Source organism: Ictidomys tridecemlineatus, chromosome 2, assembly GCF_052094955.1.
Source record: "Ictidomys tridecemlineatus isolate mIctTri1 chromosome 2, mIctTri1.hap1, whole genome shotgun sequence".
Taxonomy (NCBI): Eukaryota; Metazoa; Chordata; class Mammalia; order Rodentia; family Sciuridae; genus Ictidomys; species Ictidomys tridecemlineatus.
In genome coordinates, this window is record NC_135478.1 from 43,953,182 (window position 1) to 43,975,451 (window position 22,270).

Sequence of the window (22,270 nt, forward strand, 5' to 3'; positions counted from 1 at the left end):
TAGCTTGGTGAATTTTTGAGATCCTCTTTTGAAGTAAATTCTTGGCAAATATTTGTTTTTATTTTTATTAATATTTTTAGTTATACATGATATTAGACTCTATATTGATATATTTATACAAGAATGGAATATATCATATTCTAATTAGGATCCAAGTATTGTGGTTGTACTTGATGGTTTCACTGTGGTGTATTCATATATGTACATAGGAACGTTATGTCAGATTTTCCACTCTTTCCTATTCCTATCCCTGCTCCCTTCCCCCTTCACTGACCTATGTTTAATCCAATGAACTTCTGTTATTCCCCTCCCCAACTCATTATTGAGGATTAGCAGTCACATATCAGAGAAGACATTTAACCTTTGGCTTTTGAGGATTGGCTTATTTCACTTAGCATGATAGTCTCCAAATTAATCCATTTACCAGCAATGTCATAAAGTCATTCTTTATGACTGAGTAAATACTTCATTGTGTGTGTATACCACAATTTCTTTATTCATTCATCTGTTGAAGGGCACCTAGGTTGGTTCCATAGCTTAGCTATTGTGAATTGTGCTACTATAAACACTGATGTGGCTGTGTCACTGTAGTATGCTGATTTTAACTCCTTTGGATATATATATATATATATATATATATATATATATATATATATATATACCAATGAATGGGATAACTGGGTCTAATGGTGGTTCCATTCCTAGATTTTTTTTAAGTTGTTGATGTACCTTTATTTTTTATTTATTTATATGTGATGCTAAGGATCAAACCCAGTGTCTCACACATGCTAGGCAAGTGTGAGCCACAGCACCAACTCCCTCATTCCTAGTTTTTTAAAGGAATCTCCATACTGCTTTCCAGAATGGTTGTACTAATTTGCAGTATGAGTATACTCTTTTCCCCACATTCTCACCAACATTTATTATTACTTGTATTCTTGGTAATTGCCATTCTAGTTGGAGTGAAATAAAATCTCAGTGGAGTTTTAATTTGTATTTCTCTAATTACTACAGATGTTGAACATAAATGTTTGTTTTAAATTATTGAATTTGGAATTGGAAGAGATTTTGTAGGAATTAATTATGCCAAAGCCATTCTGTTGACATAAAAGCAAAAATTTAAAAATATTTATTGGAAGTAATAAAACTTCTTCTTGTTCTAATATACATTAATCTTGTTATCAGCAAATCTATTATTATTTACAAGTTTTTATTTTCTTATATTCTTTAGGGTGTTCGTCCAGTAGCTCAGGCTGGCAGTAAACATGAAGAACTCAGTCCTTTAGCACTGTTTGCTTTCTTTGTGAATCGCTGCAAAGATAATCTTCATATTGTAGTGGCCTTTAGCCCTATTGGAGATGCTTTTCGAAATCGCTTGAGACAGTTCCCATCCCTCATCAATTGCTGTACCATTGACTGGTTTCAGGTTTGTAATTTTGGTGACAGAGTGGATGGCTAACTCTTGGAATTTTATTTAAGTCTTATTTAAGCTCAATTAATATATATTCTGTGGTTTTTGGTAAACTACTATAATAACAAACATAGTGTTTAGCAGAGGTACATGTTTTCCAAAAGGAGCTCATATTCTTAACTAGAAGATATGAAAAGCAATTAGCAGTCAAAATTAAAAAGCCATAATGTTCGGATACAAAAGATATACATATAAAGACAGTAAATCTCTGAAGTATGAATTACATACAGTGGTATATTAGCAACCAATAGGAGATTATATGATTAATAAAATATATAATTACATGATTAATAAAAATTAATTTGATATTAATTTGTTTTATTACTTTTAACTTTATTATCAATTTTATGTTTTAAAATTAATTCCATTTTAAAATATGTGTGTGTGTGTGTTTTGCCTTAAAAGGTCATAATTAGTTTTTATTCTAATATATTGGTTTATATATGCATATATGTACATATACATATGTACATGTATATTAGTACATATGTATTCTATATTAATAATATATAATATGTTTTAATATTATGTTATATAATGTATATTCTAATACTAGGCAATGTATAATTTTAGAATATAAATATTATAAAAATATTTGTATATATACATGTATATGGAGAGACAGAGGGAGAGAGAGAGAGAGAGAGAGAGAGAGAGAGAGAGAGAGAGAGATTGACTGATTGTGAGAAATTGGCTCATGTGATTACAGGGCTGACAAATCCCAAAATCTGCAATCTGCAAAACTGGAGTCCCAGAAGGGTCAATTGTGTATTTCCACTCTGAAGGCCATTAGGCTCAAGACCAGAAAGAACTACTCTTTTACTTCAAGTCTGAAGTCAGCACTAAAACCAATATCCCAGATTGAAGTTAAATAAAAAGGAGGATTTCCTCTTATTTGAGAGAAGTTCAATATATTTGTTCCATTTCAGCCTTCAGCTAATTGGATGGGGCTCACTGACCTTAGAAAGCACAACCTGCTTCATTAGTCTACCAATTTAAATGAATTAATGTAAAAACATCCTGACAGAAACACCTAGAATAATGTTTGAACAAATATCTGGATACCTCATTGCCCTGTCAAGTTGATATATATAACTAATAATCATGAGAGGATAGCATGTGCAGAGGCAGAAGGATGGAGGAAAAATGGCTCATTTGGGCAACTTCACCTAGTTTGGTATAGCTGACTAGTAATGAAGGCCCTAGGAATTAAGTTGGAGTTTGGATGGGTGCCAGGTTATAAAGGAAATTATAACAAAGATGTCATAGTGGCATTAATATATTTTTAGCTAATCTTTATTTTAGGGGAAGCAAAACACTTGGAGGTTGTATGGTAGAAGAATTGGATTTGGGCAAAACAAGAGACAGAAAGATCAATTGAGCAGCAATTTTAGTAATGTTGGCAGCAAATGATGGTATTAATTTGTCATCGCCTGTGTAGGAGCGCTAAATATCAATAATCTTGAAAACAGTAGCTCATGATGCCTTCTACTTATTTGTTTTATGCTCAAGAGAATGTGGACTATACATTGAACCTGGATAATTTCTTTTAAAAGTTAATTTCTGGAACTAATTTATCATGAATTTTATGTTTAAAATCTAATTCTGACCTTTTGAGGATTACATGCATGTTTTATCAGTGGATGTTCTAGTGTGTTCATACAGTAACAGAAACTATGTGAAACAATTTTGCCTTATGTAAGCTATATTTTAGTATTACTTCTATTAAGTAGACAAAATCCAAAACCATACAAACATAATCTGTCCAACCATAGTCTTCTTTTATAAAATCTTATAAATACAGTTCTGTAACTTCTGGGTGGTTTTTTTTCATAACCATAATATTTGCAGTTCTATTATAAGTGAGTCATACCTACTGGGAAATTTTTGAAGAAAATGAGTCTTGAAAATAAGGGATATTAAATAGGCAACAGAGAGGAATAAAGACTTTACTGGGGAGAGGGCTGGGATTGTGGTTCAGAGTTAGAGTGCTTGCCTAGCATGTATGAGGCACTGGGTTCGATTCTGATTCTCACCACTATATATAAATAAAGTCCATTTAAAACTAAAAAAAAAAAAAAGAAGAAGAACTGAGGAGAAAGAGCCTGTATCAGTGGAGCTAATGGCATTATTTGGGACTTGGGTTTGTGAAACTCAGGAAGTAAGTGTAAACTGCTATGTGTCATGTACCTTCCCACCCCATGGCTGAGTGGTTCATTTCTAATCATACAGGTTTAATACCATTTATAGCCATTAATTTTTTTTTTTTTTAGTTTTAGATTGACTTCATGCCTTTACTTTGTTTATTTTTTTTTGTATGTGGTGCTAAGGAACAAACCCCAGTGCCTCTCACATGCTAGGAAAGCACTCTGCCACTGAGCCCCAGCTCAGAAGTTAGAATATTTAAGATTAAAGGAAAACTAATAATATTACTATGTCTTCCCAAAAAGGGATGTATCATCTCATATAGAAAGAAGTCAAAAGTATCTCCAGTTTTACTTAATTTATAGGCTCAACCATATTATCTGGGATCCAGGTTCTTTCCATCTTTTTGCTCTACCATTCTCAGTGCACTCTGTTTCATTTATTATCATGACAAAATGATTGCTGTAGCTATGGGGATCACACCCTTAAGAAACAAGGTTGAGAGACCTGAAGGCCCTTTTCCTACTGCGTCATTATACACATGAACCACCAGCCACAGGGTTGTGGGGGAGGATTGCGAGGTCAAAGCCAGCCTCAGCAACTTAGCAAGGCCCTAAGTCACTCAATGAGACCCTACCTCTAATAAAATATTTAAAAAGGGCGGGGGATGTGGCTCGGTGGTTAAGTGCCCCTGGATTCATCCCTAGTACCAGGGGGGAAAAAAAAAAAAGAATCACCCAGAATACAAAGATAAGCCTCTAAGAATTTAATGATATGACATTTAATCTTTATTTTACAAAATTTCTTCATTCCTAATATAATAAATCCTACAAGTCTCTTTTAGGTTTAAAAATGTATCAGAACAATAATATTGCATGAATGTAATCTATTAATAAAAATCTATATAATGGGGCCGGGTGTGGTGGTGCATGCCTGTAATCCCCAATGGCTTAGAAGGCTGTGTCAGGAGGATCAAGAGTTCAAAGCCAGCCTCAGCAAAAGTGAGGTCCTAAGAACTCAATGAGACCCTGTCTCTAAATAAAGTACAAATTAGGGCTGGAGATGTGGCTAAGTGACAGAGTATCCCTGAGTTCAATCCCTGGTCCCCCCAACCCCCTCCCCAAAGTACATAATGGCAATATGTGCTTAAAACTTTTTTACTAATAGGTTGCTTCATCAAAAAGATTGAATTTGGGGAGCTGGTGTTATAGCTTAGTGGTAGAGCTCTTGCCTTGTACATGTGAGACACTGAGTTCGATCCTCAGCACCACATAAAAATAAATAAAATAAATAAAGATATTGTGTCCATCTTTAAAAAAATCTTTTAAAAAATAGTTTGAATTTGGGACTGGGGATGTAGCTCAGTAGCAGAACATGTTCCCTCATGCTTGAGGCCCTGGGTTCAATCCCCAGCACTGCAAAAAAAAAAAGTCTTAAAATAAATAATATTTGTTGCAAAGTGTGCTTTTAAGGACTGAAGGTATAGCACTGAGAAAAAGTCCTTGCTTTCATGAATTTTACAATTTAGTTCAGGGCTGAGGGGTAGACCAACAACAGATGAATAAATGATATGCAAAATATTTGTAAGTACTAAGAATAAAACTGATTATAATGTTCAGAGTAATAAGGAATGCTGTTTTAAAAAGAGTGCTCTGGGGGCTGTGGATGTCACTCCTTGCTAGCACATGTTTAGCATGTGTAAAGCCCTGTGTTTGATTCCCACCACCAAAAAACAAAAACAAAGCAGCTGAAGGTAAGCAAAGTGGTTGGTGTTTTTGTGGCTTTTTAAATAAAGCATCAGTATCCCACGTTCTTTCTGCTTTATTATCTTTAACATGTGATTTTCATTCTCAAGGTCAATTTATAGTCTGTAAGATGATTGGTAGACCTCGAGTTTTCATAACTGTAGTCCAGACAACAAGTAGAAGAATAAAAATAGGACAAAAAGTATGCAGACCAACTCTGTAACCCTCTAAAGACCTTTCTCTGACGTCCTACCCAACAACTGCTTATGCTCTTCTGAATTACAAGGGAGTCTAGCAATTGTTGTCTTTTAGCTGGACATATTGGTATCCAGAATAAAATCTTCCTAAGAAGATGATGCTGGGTGGACAACTAGAATTTTCTGCCACTGGCATGCATTTGAGTAGAAGAATTGGAAAAGCAGTGTAATATGTCTTTAATATTTAAAATATCATTGATTCTTCATTTATATTGTGTTATCTTTTTTAATTAATTCATAAAAATACTTATTAAATCTTTTATAAACCTAATAAATATTGTGAACTCAGTCCTCCTTATTCTATTTTTCTCATTAAGGCCCTAATTTTCTCAATCCCAAATTCTTTTTCTATAGGAATTCACTTATATAGTTGGATTGGGACTGCTCACCTTTAATTTCATAACTTCCCCCCCCCCATTTTTAGCCATGGCCTGAAGATGCTCTCGAACTTGTAGCTGTGAAATTCTTAGAAACACTGGAACTTACTGAAGTCGAACGAAGAGAGATAGTTCCAGTCTGTAAACACTTTCACACCTCCATTATGGACCTTTCAGAGAGGTCAGTAGTAATAAATTTTAAAATGACATTAATGCCTTATAGTTTAAAGCATTTCTTTCTGCTAAAGTCCAAATTTTTAATATACTTTTTATTTCTTCGTGTTCTTTCTGATCATTTAATTAGTCAAAACCTTCAATTAGTCAAAACCTTCAGCCTGCAAATAATAGAAAACTATTTGGTCTAGCTTTAATAAAAGGGGGAATTTTATTATAAAGATCCAGGGGTGTTTCACAAAGCTTAAGGGGAAGTATACAGCTGGATCTTAGAAATAACTGGAAAAGCCTGGTGCAGTGGCGCATGCCTGTAATGCCAGTGGCTCAGGAGGCTAAGGCAGAAGAATTATGAGTTCAAAGCCAGCCTCAGCAACTTAGCAAGGTCCTGAGCAACTTAGGGACACCCTATAATAAAACATTAAAAGAGCTAGGGATGTTGCTCAGTGGTTAAGTGCCCCTGGGTTAAATCCCTGGTATCAAAAAAAAAAAAAAAAAGAAAGAAAGAAAGAAAGAAAAAAAAAGAAAGCAATTGGAAAAGCAGGTGTTAGAAAGCCATGGGTGGGGAGGGGGCTGGGGTTGTGACTCAGAAACAGAGCGCTTGCCTAGTACTTATGAGGCACTGGGTTTGATCCTCAGCACCACATAAAAAATTAAAATAATGATATTGTGTCTGTGTATAACTAAAAAAAACTTAAAAAAAATCAGGACCCAAGAATGTTTAGTTTTTCTTTTTCTTTTATTTACCTACTTTACTTTTTTTCTCTTGTTGTTGTTTTGTTTTCCTGTTTCTTTTTTTTAATAATTTTTTAGTTGTAGTTGGACACAATACCTTTATTTTATTTATTTATTTTTAATGTGGGTTGAGGATCGAACCCAGCGTCTCGCACGTGCTAGATGAGCACTCTACCACTGAGCCACAACCCCAGCCCTGTTTTCCTGTTTCTCATCACTGCTTCTCTCTGGGCATCTGCTTTCTTGTCTCTTTTTGTAGACTGCCTGGTGTACTTCCCAGTACATTTAGAAGAAGCTGGCTACCTCTCAGCTCTCCAGTTTACTTCTTGCAGTTACAGTTATAAAGAGAGACTAGAAGGTCATTTCTAGCTCCTTATTCCAAATTTATTCTAAATAAATGATTAGTCTTGTTTGTGTCCAGTGCTCAACCCTGGCCTGATCAGCTGTGGTTAGAGTAGCAGATTTTGTAGCTCAAACATTGTTGCCCAGGCACCAGGTAGAAGTTCTTAGAAAGAGGGGGCTAGTTGGGGTATAGATACTTCTAGAATATCTTTTCTAACTCTGTTCATCTGACGTACTCATCTCAAGGATGAGTAACCCTAAGTACCCATGGTATATTGCCTGTCCAGAATCAAATAGCCAGCACAGTTGGCTTAGACAGTGGCTGTAGTGTGCTATGGTTCATTTACTTACCATTAAATATCATTGTGTGGTAGTCTTATAATTTTGGATTTATAACATTCAAGCATTGTGTAACATACTTGTGTCATGGAATGATGCTTGGAAATTTGTTGGAAATTTTCTCTTTCCAATTCTACTTGCCTATCTCTCACAATATCTTGGGTCACTTACAGGTTTAGATCCCAGTGAATAAAATGTTAGGGAGGAAAAAAGTCTGTATTGTTTGTACAATAATTCACTTTTTGTAGACATCTTCACTGGTTTATGTTTTTAAAATATGTCATTCTATTTAATATTTTGCAGATAAGAAATTAGGATATGGTTATGTGCAGAATTCTGGAGTCTTATAAAGTTCAAGTACTTAGCATTTCTACATAAAATTTGACTTTCATTCTTAAATGTTTGTTGTTAAGGCTCTGTTGAATTTACCTCTTTATGAAACTTATTACTTACAGGAATATATGTTACCTGTCTCTTTTAGGTTCTTGCATGAGTTAGGAAGACATAACTATGTTACTGCTACTTCTTATCTTGAACTTATTGGTTCATTTCGACAGCTTTTGACTAAGAAGCGACAAGCTGTCATGGAAGCAAAACAACGATATGTAAATGGTCTTGACAAATTAGCTTTTGCTGAGTCTCAGGTAAATTTGATGAGCTGCTCAAAATGGTAATATATACTGAGAAATACAAGAAATAATAACAAGAGCTACAATTGATTGGGAATTTGTTGTATGCATGCTTTTCACATGCATTCTTTCAATTATTCCTCATAACAACTCCATAAGATCATCACTATTATGATTGTCATTTTACAGATAGAGTTACATTAAGAAACATTCATTAAATTGCCCAGACCACACTGTTTTATTTTTAGTTAACTTTTTGGCATTTGAGAAAATATAAAAAGTCTGTGTTGACTTTTTATTAATTATAAGATTTGGGGTTTTTTTTAAATCAAGTGCTGGTAATACTTATTAGTATTAGTTTAGTATAAGTAATAGAAGTTTTTGTTGGTTCATCTTTGCACTGTATACCATAATAATGGTAAAATAGGGATACCTGAGCTACCCACTTGTTTTCTGTCTGCATTTCTTCCATGGTAACTGCATTCTCCCACTAGCCTGTCATATATTCAAGAAGGAGAAAAAATTTTTAAGATTTTTTTTAGTTGTTGATAGGCTTTTATTTTATTTATTTATATGCAGTGCTGAGAATCGAACCCAGTGCCTCACACATGCCAGGCAAGTGCGCTACTTTTGAGGTACAACCCAGAAAATATTTTTGTGAGAAAAACTGGCTACATTCTCATCATTTTGTTTATCATACAAAGAACTGTAAAAACATTAAGATTTTCTGCCCCAATACTTTATGATATGTTCAAATTTGTATTTTCTATGTTTGATTTTAGTAGCTATGATAGCAATGGAAACTTAATAACAAACTGTCTATTTAGGTTGGTGAAATGAAAATAGAGCTTGTTCAGTTACAGCCCAAGTTGGAGGAAGCTAAAATTGAAAATGCACGTATGATGCAGGTAGAGTATCCTGAATGTTTTTATTGCCATCAAAGGACAATTGAAATATGTTAAATTTGTCTTGAAGATAAGCCCTCTCCCCCAACTTTTATCACTAGATCCTAGGGACTTAACCCTTTTCTGTCTCACTGGGTCCCGTGTGAGTTCATTTTTTAAAAAATTATTATTATTATTGTAGATTTTTACAATACCTTTATTTTTATTTATTTATTTTTATGTGGTGTTGAGGATCGAACTCAGTACCTCACACATGCTAGGCAAGTGCTCTACCACTGAGATACAACCCAGCCCAATTTATTTTTGAAGAGGTGTGAAACCCATTTCCAAAATAGCTCACATATATTTGCATTTCTCATTTTACCCTAGACCTTTCTAGCCTTCAAGATAATATGTTGGATGACTTATTTTTTACATATTCTTTTGCCTCTAGGATTAAGAGAGCAATTGGATGCTTGCAGAATTGACTTTATTTTTTTTCTTTAGATAATTGAAATAGAATCTGCAGAAGTGGAAGCAAAAAAAAAGTTTGTGAAATTAGATGAAGAGATAGCCAGTGGAAAGGCTGAAGAAGCCCAAGCTCTAAAAAATGAGTGTGAAAGTGATCTAGCTGAGGCAATTCCAGCCTTGGAAGCAGCTCTGTCTGCACTGGATACACTTAAAGCAAGTATTTGAATTAGTCACTGTGTTTCCTCAACAAAGTGAAACTGTACAGGTCTTTGGTTAGTTACACATAGTTCTGTTTCTTTAGGTGGTATTGTTTTTGCTCAGTCAAATGAAACTTGTCTCTTGACAGTTCTTTGATATACTGTTATATGTTTGCTTTTCATATATTATTTCTAATTTTCAATCAGGATATTTCATTAAGAATAGGATGAACAGTCTCTGAGAGGCAAATGTGATTCTGTACAGGGACCGGAAAGTACATGTTAAAAAGAGTGGTTACACAAGGTCCTGGATTCAATTACTAGCACCAAAAAGGAAAAAAGAAAAAGATTGTGTTGTAATTTCTTCAGTCTTCTCTACATGTATGCACAGAAAAACTCAAAAGTTATTTCTGATGCACCTGTCTGTACCACAATGTGTTATATAGGCGTTTTGACAGGCTCTTTAAGTAAGACCAGAATAACCTCACTAAAGAGAACAGGAGAGAGAGCATCTGTTGACTAGGGAAGCCCAGTGTAACATGGGAGCTCAGGATATTCAGACAACACCCCTGTCTTTTTTTTTTTTTTTTTTTTTTTGCACCTTCTTTCCTAATCAGTGCCCTAACTTTTATGTAATAGACCTGAAAGACTGAACTCAGCCTATGGGTAATTCAGTATCTCAAAGGATTAAGCTATGTCTTGAGGTTACATCGGTTTTTTAGTAGTTTTAAAATGAGATTATCTTAGAGCATTTATAGAAACTTCCTACTGTTTTGTGTCATGAACCAGGAATTTAAAAATGAGTTGGTTATTTTCTTTCTTTATGCTCTCTAGCACATTTAAAAGCCATGTGCACTCTATAGTCTTTCTTCATTCCTTTCTTAGAGCTATTTATCACAGCAACCACTCAGTTTGACAAGCCTTGTTTGTTTTTTTTTAAAGAGAGAGAGAATTTTTTAATATTTATTTTTTAGTTTTCAGTGGACAAAAAATTTATTTTATTTATATGTGATGCTGAGGATCAAACCCAGCACCCCGCACATGCCAGGCGAGCGCATTACCACTTGAGCCACATCCCCAGCTCCAAAGCCTTGTTTTTTATGGGCACTCCTTTCCTGACATCCAAGACCATTAATTTAAGGAACAGTTTTATTACTATGTTCCATGAACTTTTAGCACTCCCTCTTCTGATACAGGATTCTTGATGCCTTCAAACCCCACCAGTTCAGTTCATTAATCCTAAGCTCCTCTTTGCTTATGAGTGTGTTGCTTGTACCCTTTCTGGTAGGCAATACCATATTATCTAATTTAGAATTCAGTTGCAGGGAACAGAGTTGACTCTATTTAGAACAAGTAGATAAGGATTTTTAAAGGGAATTTTATAAATGGATTGCAGAATTGTTGGAAGAGCTATAGAAATAGATACTATATTAAGCCACTAGAAATGTCTCACAAAGCCAAATTGTTGACATTGTGTTCTAGATTAACTGTTCCTCTGAAAAGGTAGCCAACAGAGCCTTTCTACAAGCTACACTGCCTCCACTATAATCCATATCAAGAAAACGGATACTTCACACTATCACTTTCCCTATTTATTGTCTGAATTCTGGTTTCACTCAAGTTATCTGATTGTGGGAAATAATTCTCACCCAGAGCTCTAGTTGCATGTGAAAGAAAGATATGTAGATGTTAATTTTCCAGCATTTGTATCATTGCAAGAAATGTCAGAAGGATATTTATGTGGGAATGGGTAATAAATAAGTGAATCTCTAGTGTCTGTTATAACAATAAATGCATTTTTAGAAATTAAGTTTAGAAGTGGGACCTATTTCATTATTTTGTCAATAAAACTAATGTATATGGGCAAATACAGAAATAAATCTTTATCTAAATCAGGGTTCTTAACCTGAGTTTTAGATAATGGGAGCTTGGGTATGTGATTGTACATGGGTAAAAATACATTTCTGCAAGGTTCAGAGCTGTCATCCTCATAAGAATCTATGAACCCCCAAACATTAGAGAACACTAGTCTTAACCTGTAATAAATACTGTTTTGGTAATTATTTCATAACCATACAAAGCAAAATTTAAAAATCACAATTTTGAATGAAAGGGTATACTTCATTATTCCCCAAAATTACTTTAAAAACTCTCCTTATTTGAAAATAAACTATTCTGAAGATGTCTTGTTTTCTTTTGGTTTAGCCCTCTGATATTACAATTGTGAAATCAATGAAGAATCCTCCATCTGGTGTTAAACTAGTTATGGCTGCTATTTGTGTCATGAAAGACATAAAACCAGAAAAAATTTCAGACCCTTCAGGAACTGGAGGGAAGGTAATAACTGGGCCCAGATTCAATCATATTCCTGAATATATAGGACTTGTTTGTAATATCAATATCAAATTAAATATCAATAGTACTTAATCCAGGAAAGAAATACTCCTTTCTAGATTGAATAGATGGAGAATTATCTGCAGAAACACTGTATTCTAGGTAGTATAGTGTCTGGAAAATGTGATTCCAATTGCTTCTGTCTCCTTTTCTGTCTATACAGGTCTCCCTGCCATCTTGGAATTAGAATTGAATGAACATTGAGATACTTGTACATTTGTAGTTAAGCTTCTTGAGAATGTGATACATACCATATAGGTTATATTTCTGAACATTCAAAATATACTGTTTAGTTAAATAAGCAGTATAGTGAAGTTGTTAAAAGCATGTGTTCTGAAGCCAGAATATCTATATTGAGAAATCCTGAACCTCCTAGCTGTGTAATCTTATACAGGATGCTTAATCTCTGTGGAATTCTGTGAAAAGACACCACGGTACTAATGTGAGCATTAGAGTAATTAATATATATAAAGTTCTTATGTATAAAACCTTATAAATAATAATTACAATAAATGTTAGCTGCTATTATAATTATTATTCAAGGATATATTCCTTAAGAAGGCAGGCATAGTATCCATCCATATTACAGACTGATTTTCTTTTCATGGTTTCATAATGCCTAGGTTTGAATTCCTAAATTGAAATCTTTTTCTTTTCTTTTGTCCTTTCTTCTTCCATTTCTTTTCTTGCTTGCTTTCTTTTTCTTCTTTTCCTTCTCCTTCTCCTTCTTCTTCTTGCCATTCTATCCTTCATTGAAATAATAAAGAACATAAATAGGCTCTTGTCAAGTTATTCCCATTTACATGCACCCCCAGTTCCAGTCAGGCTTCTGATAGTAGAAAAAGAATGGTGAGCTAGTTATTCAACATCTTTAATTAGTATGTGGCTTTTCCCTGTTACAGATAGAGCATATAATTTTTGGCTTTCCATTTTCTCTTCTTTTTATTTCATTTGGAGAGCCTAGATAGGTAAGGAGATTGCCTTTAAGAAAAATGCATGAGCCAGGTGCAGTGGTGCACACCTGTAATCCCAGCAGCTCGGGAGGCTGAGGCAGGAGGATTGCAAGTTCAAAGCTAGCCTCAGCAACTTAGCAAGGTCCTGAGCAACACAGTAAGACCCAGTCTTTAAATAAAATACAAACAAGGGCTGAGTTTGTAGCTCAATGGTAGAGTGCTTGCCTCAAAAGCGTGAGGCACTGGGTTCAATCTTCAGCACCACATAAAAATAAATAAATAAAAATAAAGATTAAAAAAATACAAAAAGGCTGGAGATGTGGCTTAATGGTTAAGTGTCCTAGAGTTCAATCACTGGTTCCAAAAGAAGCAAAGAAAATGCTTGTTGTTTGAAAGAGTCAAAGAATAAAGGAACATAAAAAAATTGAAATGATAAAAATGTACTTTCTTATATGAAGTTGATGTCTATGTTAGCTTTAGGTTTTCAAAAGAAATGACTACACATTCTCTTTTCAGTATTTAATTTTTTGACAAAAATTTATAATTTCATCTCCATAGTTAAAATATTTCATTTATGTAATATGTTCTCAGAGAAGAATCTTAGTTTCCAAGGAGAGATGTAAGTTGACGTTTTGAAAGCATATGAACAGCTTTTCTGGATAATATGTCTTTTTTTTTAAGATAGATAGAGATAAAGAGGAGAGAGAGAATTTTAATATTTATTTTTTAGTTTTCGGTGGACACAACATTTTTGTTTGTATTTGATGCTGAGGATCAAACCCAGGCCACATGCATGCCAGGCGAGCGTGCTACCACTTGAGCCACATCCCCAGCCCTGGATAATATGTCTTAAACTTTAAGAAGAAAAATTTTATATTTAACATTTATTTTATTTATTTTTATTTGTTTTCATTAGTTATACATGACATCAGAATGTATTTTGATTCATTGTACACAAATGGAGCACAACTTTTCATTTCTCTGGTTGTACATGACGTGGAGTCACACCATTCATGCAAACATTCATATACCTAGGGTATGATGTCTCATTCCACCATCTTTCCAACCCCATGCCACCTCTACTCCCCTTACTCCCCTCTGCTCAATCCAAAGTTCCTCCATTTTTCCCTTGCCCTCCGCATTACAAATCAGCATCCACATATCAGAGAAAACATTTGATTTTTATTTGGGGGGAAGAATTGGCTTACTTAACATATTCCCCAACTCCATCTATTTACCTGAAAATGCCAGAATTTTATTCTCTTTTATTACTGAGTAATATTTCATTGTGTATATATACAGTTTCTTTATCCATGAATCTGTTGAAGAGCATCTAGGTTGGTTCCACAGTTTAGCTATTGTGAATTGAGCTGCTATAAACATTGATGTGGCCGTGTCACTATAGTATGCTGATAGGATAGCTGGGTCAAATGGTGGTTCCGATCTAAGTTTTCTAAGGAATCTCTATACTGCTTTCCATAGTGGTTGCACCAATTTGCAGTCCCACCAGCAGTGTATGAGTGTGCCTTTCCCCCCACACTCTGACCAACACTTATTGTTGCCTGTATTCTTGATAATTTCCATTCTGACTAGAATGAGATAAAATCTTAGAGTAGTTTTGATTTGTATTTCTCTAATTACAAGTGATGTTGAACATTTTTTAATATACTTGTTGATTAGTTGTACATCTTCTGAGAAATATCTGTTCAGTTCCTTAGCCTATTTATCGATTGGGGTTTTGTTGTTGTAGTTGTTGATAAGTTTTTTGAATTCTTTATATATCCTAGAGATAAGACTCTATCTGATGTGTGTGTGGTAAAGATTGTTCTCCCATTCTGTAGCCTCTCTCATCACATTATTGATTGTTTCCTTTGCAAAGAAGCTTTTTAGTTTGAATCCATTCTATTTATTGATTCTTGCTTTTATTTCTTGTGCTTTGGGAATATGGTTAAGTAAGTCAGATCCTAATCTGACATGATGAAGATTTGGGCTTGCTTTTTTTTCTGTTAGGTATAGGGTCTCTGGTCTAATTCTTAGGTCCTTGATCCACTTTGAGTTGAGTTTTGTAAATGGTGAGAGAGAGAGGTTTAATTTCATTTTGCTGTATATGGATTTCCAGTTTTCCCAGCACTATTTGTTGAAGAGGCTATCTTTTCTCCAATGTATGTTTTTGGCACCTTTGTCTAGTATGAGATAACTGTAATTATGTGGGTTTTTCTCTGTGTCTTTTGTACCACTAGTCTATGTGTCTGTTTTTGTGCCAATAACATGCCATTTTTGTTACTATAGCTCTGTAGTGTAGTTTAAGGTCTGGTATTATGATACCTCCTGCTTTGCTTTTCTTGCTAACAATTGATTTGGCTATTCTGGGTCTCTTATTTTTCCAAATTAATTTCATGATTGCTTCTTCTATTTCTATGAGGAATGTCATTGGGATTTTAATTAGAATTGCATTAAATCTGTAGAAGGTTTTTGGTACTATGGCCATTTTGACAATATTAATTCTGCCTATCCAAGAACATGGGGATCTTTCCATCTTCTAAGGTGTTCTTCAGTTTCTTTCTTTAGTGTTTTATAGTTTTCATTGTAGAGGTATTTTGCTTCTTTTGTTAGATTGGTTCCCAATTTTTTTTGAGACTATTGTGAATGGGGTAGTTTTCCTAATTTCTCTTTCAGAGGATTTGTCATTGATGTATAGAAATGCATTTAATTTATGGGTATTGATTTTATATCCTGCTACTTTACTGAATTCATTTATTAATTATAGAAGTTCTTGTGGAATTTTTTGGATCTTTGGAATTAGAATCATGTTGTCAGCAAATAGTGATAGTTTGAGTTCTTCTTTTCCTATTCGTTTCCCTTTAATTTCTTTCATATAATTGTTCTGGTAGAGTTTCAAGGACTATGTTGAATAGAAGTGATGAAAAAGGGCATCCCTGTCTTGTTCCAGTTTTTAAAAGGAATGCTTTCAGTTTTTCTCCATTTAGAATGATGTTGGCCTTGGGCTTGGCATAGGTAGCTTTTACAATATTAAGGTATGTTCCTACTATCCCTAGTTTTTCTAGTGTTTTGAACATGAAAGGATACTGTATTTTGTCAAACGTTTTTTTCTACATATGATTCCTATCTTTAAATCTATTGATGTGATGGATTTCATTTATTGATTTCTGTATTTTGAACCAACCTTGCATTCCCGGGATGAAACCCACTTGATCATCTTTTAAATATTTTTGTATGGGATTTGCCAGAATTTTATTGAGAATTTTTGCATTTATGTTCATTGAGGATATTGGTCTGAAGTTTTCTTTCCCCTGATGTATCTTTGTCTGGTTTTGGTATCAGGGTGATACTAATCTCATAGAATGAGTTTGGAAGGGTTCCCTCCTTTTCTATTTCATGGGATAATTCTAGGAGTATTGGTATTAATTCTTCTTTGAAGTCCACTTTATCTGATATGAGTGTAGAAACCCCTGCTTGTTTACACAGTCCATGTGAGTGATATGCTTTTTCCCATCCTTTTACGTTCAGTCTGCGGATGTCTTTTTCCTATGAGATCAATCTCTTAAAGGCAGCATATTGTTGGGTCTTTTTTAAAAATCCAATCTGCCAGTCTATGTCTGTATTGATGAGTTTAGGCCATTAACATTCAGGGTTATTATTGAAAAATGGTTTGTATTTCCAGTCATTTGGATTTATTTTTGGTTTTTAACTTGACTTAGTTTCTCCTTTGACTGGCTTTTTCTTTACTGTAGTTACTCCCTTTGCTGATTTTCATTGTTGTTATTCATTTTCTCCTCATGGAATATTTTGCTGAGAATGTTTTATAGTGCAGGCTTTCTCATTATAAATTCTTTTAGCTTTTGTTTATCACAGAGATTTTTATTTCACAGTCAAATCTGAGGCTTAATTTTGCTGGATATAAGATTCTTGGTTGGCATCCATTTTCTTTAAGAGCTTGTTGTTCCAGACCTCCTAACTTTGAGGGTCTGGGTTGAGAAATCTGCTAAGATCTGAATTGGTTTCCCCTTATATGTAATCTGAAACTTTTATCTTGTGATTTTAAAAATTCTATCCTTATTCTGCATGCTAGGCATTTTCATTATAATGTGCCTTGGTATGGATTTGTTGTAATTTTGTATACTTGGTGTCCTGTAAGCCAATTCATTCTTCAGGTTTGGGAAATTTTTTGATATTATTTCATTGAAAAGATTATACATTCCCTTGATTTGTATCTCTGTGCCTTCCTATATCCCAATAAATCTTAAATTTGGTCTTTTCATGTTATCTTGTAAATTTTGGAGGTTTCTTACTATCTTCACTGAGTGGTCAACTTTATTTTCAAGATTATATATTTTGTCTTTTTTGCCTAAGGTTCTGTCTTTCAAGTGATCTAGTCTGTTGGTGATACTTTTTATTGAGTATTTTAATTGGTTTATTGTTTCCTTCATTTCAAGGATTTCTGTTTTAGGGGGAGTTTTCTCCACAATCTCTCTTTCTTGAAGTAATCTTTTGCTACCTGCATTTACTTTTTTATCTCTTTATTGAAGTGATAATTGTTGTTGATTTGCTCTCTTAAATCATTCTTTACTTAGCCAATCATTTTATTTTATTTTATTTTTAATATTTATTTTTTAGTTGGACACAATAGTTTATTTTGTTTACTTTTATATGGTGCTGAGGATTGAACCCAAGACCTCAAACATGCTAGGTAAGCACTCTACCGCTGAGCCACAACCCCAGCTCCTCTTAGCAGATCATTTTAACTATGTACACTCTGAACTCCTTTTCTGACATTTCTTCTACTGTGCTGTCAATGGATTCTATTATCATAGCTTCTTGGTTTGTTTGGAGCACTTTCTTCCCTTGTTGTTTCATGTTGTTCATGTGTCTTCCCTCTAGCACTGTGAATCCAAAGTATTATAGTTTTTATCCTATAGTTTTTATCCTTGCAGGTTTCCAATACCTCACCTTTAAGAGGGAGATTAATATTAATACCCAATGCAAACAATATGCAGCCTTAAACCAAACAGCTCCTATTTAGATGATTCCAGTTTTGTCGCAATGAACAGAAATGATATATATGATTATTATCTACAATACAAATAGTAGAATTGCAAAAGGGTCTTCAGTTTCTAATGATAAAGAGAGAACTGGGAGGAGGTGTAGGATGTGATGTTTATGAGGTAGGAGGTGAGAATATAGAGGTATTAGAGCATAGGAAGAGTGAAAGGAATCAAAAGAAGTTGGCTGTTAGTAGGAGAAAAGAGAGAGACTCTGGGGAAACAGATAAGTGAGAGGAAAATAGAGTAAAAAAATAAGAAAAGAAAAAGAAATAAATATTAAAGCATATACAAAAGAAACTGTAACATACTGTTCAAACATCCCAGTCCTCAGTAACCTGATATAAGAAAAGTACTTGGTTTCAAAATGTGGAGAATATGAGAGCAGGGAACCAAAAAAGAAAAAGGAAAGAAAAAAATCTCAAAGGAAAATTGAACATTGTTTCTGTTGGAGTTCAATATCTTCTCTGCATTTCTTCTTATCCGATAGGTGGGGTTTTCTGGAGTTTGCTGATAACTCCACCCTCTGGTGGTGAAGGTTACTAAGGTGGGAGGCAGAACTCCTGGAGGCAGTGGGGTATAGTAATTGTCAGTCCCACTGGAAGACTGCACCCCAGGAATCTCCTTTGGGGTCCACTGGTGTAATGCAGGAGCCTGATCTTAGCCTCTTATAATGCTTGTGGACCCCACAAGTTCCTAGTCTCTAATTTAGTCTCTAAATTGTAACTATCCTGCCCTTACCCTTTCAACTTCCCAATTAGGAACCTCTCTCTCCAGAGATTCTGGGGGCAGAGTGCTGGGACCCATATACCTGTCGTGGAAAGCTGTTCTGTATCAGGTAGATCAGGACCAGGTGTTGACATCTACAGGCCAGCCATGTAGCTACAAGCACTAGGCTGGGTTGGTGGCTGGAGGGTTTGAGGAATCAGAGGGCCCTGTGATTGCCAAACTGATGAGATCAGGTGATTGGTGGATGTTGGATTGGGGAGGGAGTAGAGGACCAGGCTGGTGTTGAGTCCCAGCAAGTGCCCCCCAAGTTGGCCCTGGGAGACTGGTGGGCACCAGGCTGGTTGGGTAGGTGAGCTGGGATCAAAATGCCCTCTTGCCGTCTTCCTACCTACTGATCCCATGCAAGGCTCTCTCCTGATTCTGCAACAAGTTGGTGGCTATTTGCATACCTAGCAGGGATACCTCTAGTATAACCAAGCCTGCAGAGACCTTGGTGATAGTCTTCCAGGTCCTGGCTGTTGTTCCTAGATGGAAACAGCCACATCTCTGGTTGGTGGTAGCAGCAGTGTCAAACCTCTAGGTACCTTGATGTTGACCTTCCAGGCCTCAGCTGGTGTCCCAAAATGGGATCTGCCCCAAGTAAAGATAGTAGTGGTGGCAGCACTTGCAGCAGCAGTAACCCAAGATGATGGTGGAGGTATCCCAAGATGGAGACAACCGCTTTCAGAGATGGGGCTATGAGGGTGGGCCATGGGGTTGCATCGAGTGGTCTGTTAAGAGATGTAGCACTATGGCATGCAGTGCTTCAGTGGGTTGGTGCCTCTGGACCCTGTCCATTGTCCCAAGGTGGAGGCTACCATGTAAGGGGTTTGGTATAGTGGTGGCTGCAGTGTACCAAAACAGAGGCAGGCCCGAGGAGTCACATGTTGGTAGATGGGGAGTTGAAGCATGGTCATTGCTCCTTGTGGTGGGTGGGGCCAGCAGGGCAGCCGTTCATATTGAGTATTTTTAATTGCACATTTAGTAAGTTCTATAAATTTTATTTTTAGATATTTGATTACTGGGGACCTAGCAAAAAACTTCTGGGAGATATGAATTTCTTAAGAGATTTGAGAGAATATGACAAGGACAACATCCCAGTGAGTTATATTGTATTTTTTTTTCTCTAGATGTGATTTTGCCAAGATGTATAAGATCTTTAAAATTATAGAATGCTTTATAAAACATAAGGAGAAAGTCCTTTTTTAGGATTAAGGTAATTAATAAAAGGACATTACATTTACTAATGATTGTATTATGAGTTGTCATAATGCATAAAACATCACTTTCAGATGATTGGAAAGTTATTTAATATATTACTGGTTTATTGTATTATTGACTTGAAAGAGTTCTCTAAATGTCTTCTTACAACAAATAGTTTATTAGGAAACTATACATGTATTTATTTAAGATAAAGTATTAACTTTTCCATTCACATTGTTATTTTATTAATGTTTAATTGTTCTTTTACTTTGTTTTCATTTTTCCATCAACCCACAAGAGTCTTTTAATATTCTTGAAAAAAATCTTGCTTTAGTATCTATAATAAATTTGCATATTTTCACATAAATATTACTTGTGTATCTACCATAGTTATGCTTGTTTTTTAATTATCTCAAAATATTGATTTTGGCTTTTAAAGACAACATATAACTTCTTTATTCAAATGTTTTTATTACATATGCTTTCTTCATCTTATGACTGTGATAACATGTTGAAATTTTAAAATCTAAATCTTTACTGTATAGGTGACTGTTATGCCGAAGATCCGTGGTGAATATTTGACAAACCCCGAATTTGACCCCGCTAAGATTGCTAAAGCTTCTTCTGCAGCAGAGGGTCTGTGTAAGTGGATCATGGCTATGGAAGTGTATGACAGAGTTGCAAAGGTATTTTGAGCATTTTCATATCTATTTTCTGCTAAAATATTCTCAGAAACTAAAGCCTATGCATATATTTACTAGTTAAAGAGTTTTTCAAAGCAATTCCAGAGAGAATTTGTCCTGTTACAGAGTAATCATCAGATGTTGATTGTATACCTAGAGGATACAGAGACTATTCCTGGTTGGACCTGGTACTGGTGGTAGTGCTGTGGGAGCATGGATGAACAGTGGAATTATCCAAACTAACCTAAGGCCCTGAGACAAAGGGGAGTTTGGGTTTGTTGAGGGGAGAACTGAAAAAGAAAATTTCAAAACATTGAGAGTAAAGCAGCAGATTAAAAATTTGATTCAGCTTTTTTGATTCTACATTTGAGTAAGATCATGTGGAATTTATCTTTCTGTGGCTGGCTTATTTCACTTAATATAACATCCTCCCAGTTCACCTGTGTTGTTGGAAATGAGAAGATTTCATTCCTTTTATGGATGAATAATATTCCATTGTGCATAGGTACCACAACTCCAACTATCTATTGATGGACACTTACGTTGATTATGTCTTGGTGGGAGTGCATATATCTTTTTAATATACGGAATTCATTTTCTTTAGATATTATAAAGTAGTTACTAGAAGCTTGGGTGATTAGAAGGGAGAGGGGATGGAGAGATCTTGGTCAAAGGCTGTGTAATTATAGTTAGAAAGGAGGAATAAAGAATGTTCAGAATATGGAAATATTCTGAGACAGAAAGTAGCTAAGTGATTGCCTGGGGACAAAAGATTAGGGGAAAGGATTATGGGGAAGGGTTGAATTGGGAATAATGGTTATGGAGTTTATTTTTTGGTAGTGAAAATGTACTAAAATTGTGATGATTGTTGCACAATTCCGTGAATATGTTAAAAACCATTGAATTATACACTTTAAATGGGCAAATTGTGTGATATGTGAATTATATCACAATAAAGTATTTTTTTAAGTTGACTGAAAAGATCAGAAGAAGATCTAGTAGGTAACCCTTAACAGAGATTATGGAACGATCCCCTGAAGCCATGGCAGTCACTGATCAGGAACCTTTTATAAAGTACACATTGGGATCAAGTTCATGGGAGAGCGGAGAATTGATAAGAGCATTTTGTAAGTATGTCTAGTAAAGGACCAGAGAAACACAAATTTTACCCCCTAAAAGGTATTATTATACCCAGGGAAGCAGGAAATGAAAGTAAAAATGTAGATGAAAATACGTAGTAGCATGTATTTAGAATAAATTCAGAGAACAGAACGAGTGATCAGACTACAATAATTTGAAAGATATTCCTTAATGAATATAACATTTGCTTGTATAGAGGTAGGGGCTTTAATGTAAATAAAACTAATTTCATCCGGGATGTCCTTCCCTTGAACATCTAGTCTATCCACATAGTAATCTCATGGAAGGCTGATAACCTCTCAATTT

The 22,270-nt window shown here is 34.9% G+C and overlaps 1 protein-coding gene across 1 annotated transcript in view; it reads left to right on the forward strand.

The window, feature by feature from the left end:
- The window catches only part of Dnah12 (dynein axonemal heavy chain 12), a 260,099-nt gene that overhangs the window by 156,509 nt on the left and 81,320 nt on the right, over nt 1-22,270 (forward strand). The window contains exons 47-54 of the mRNA XM_040289787.2: nt 1,232-1,426; nt 6,043-6,176; nt 8,064-8,226; nt 9,039-9,119; nt 9,603-9,779; nt 11,969-12,100; nt 19,949-20,038; nt 20,687-20,827. Coding sequence (XP_040145721.1) covers nt 1,232-1,426; nt 6,043-6,176; nt 8,064-8,226; nt 9,039-9,119; nt 9,603-9,779; nt 11,969-12,100; nt 19,949-20,038; nt 20,687-20,827 — 1,113 coding nt within the window. The remainder of the gene's footprint in view (nt 1-1,231; nt 1,427-6,042; nt 6,177-8,063; nt 8,227-9,038; nt 9,120-9,602; nt 9,780-11,968; nt 12,101-19,948; nt 20,039-20,686; nt 20,828-22,270) is intronic.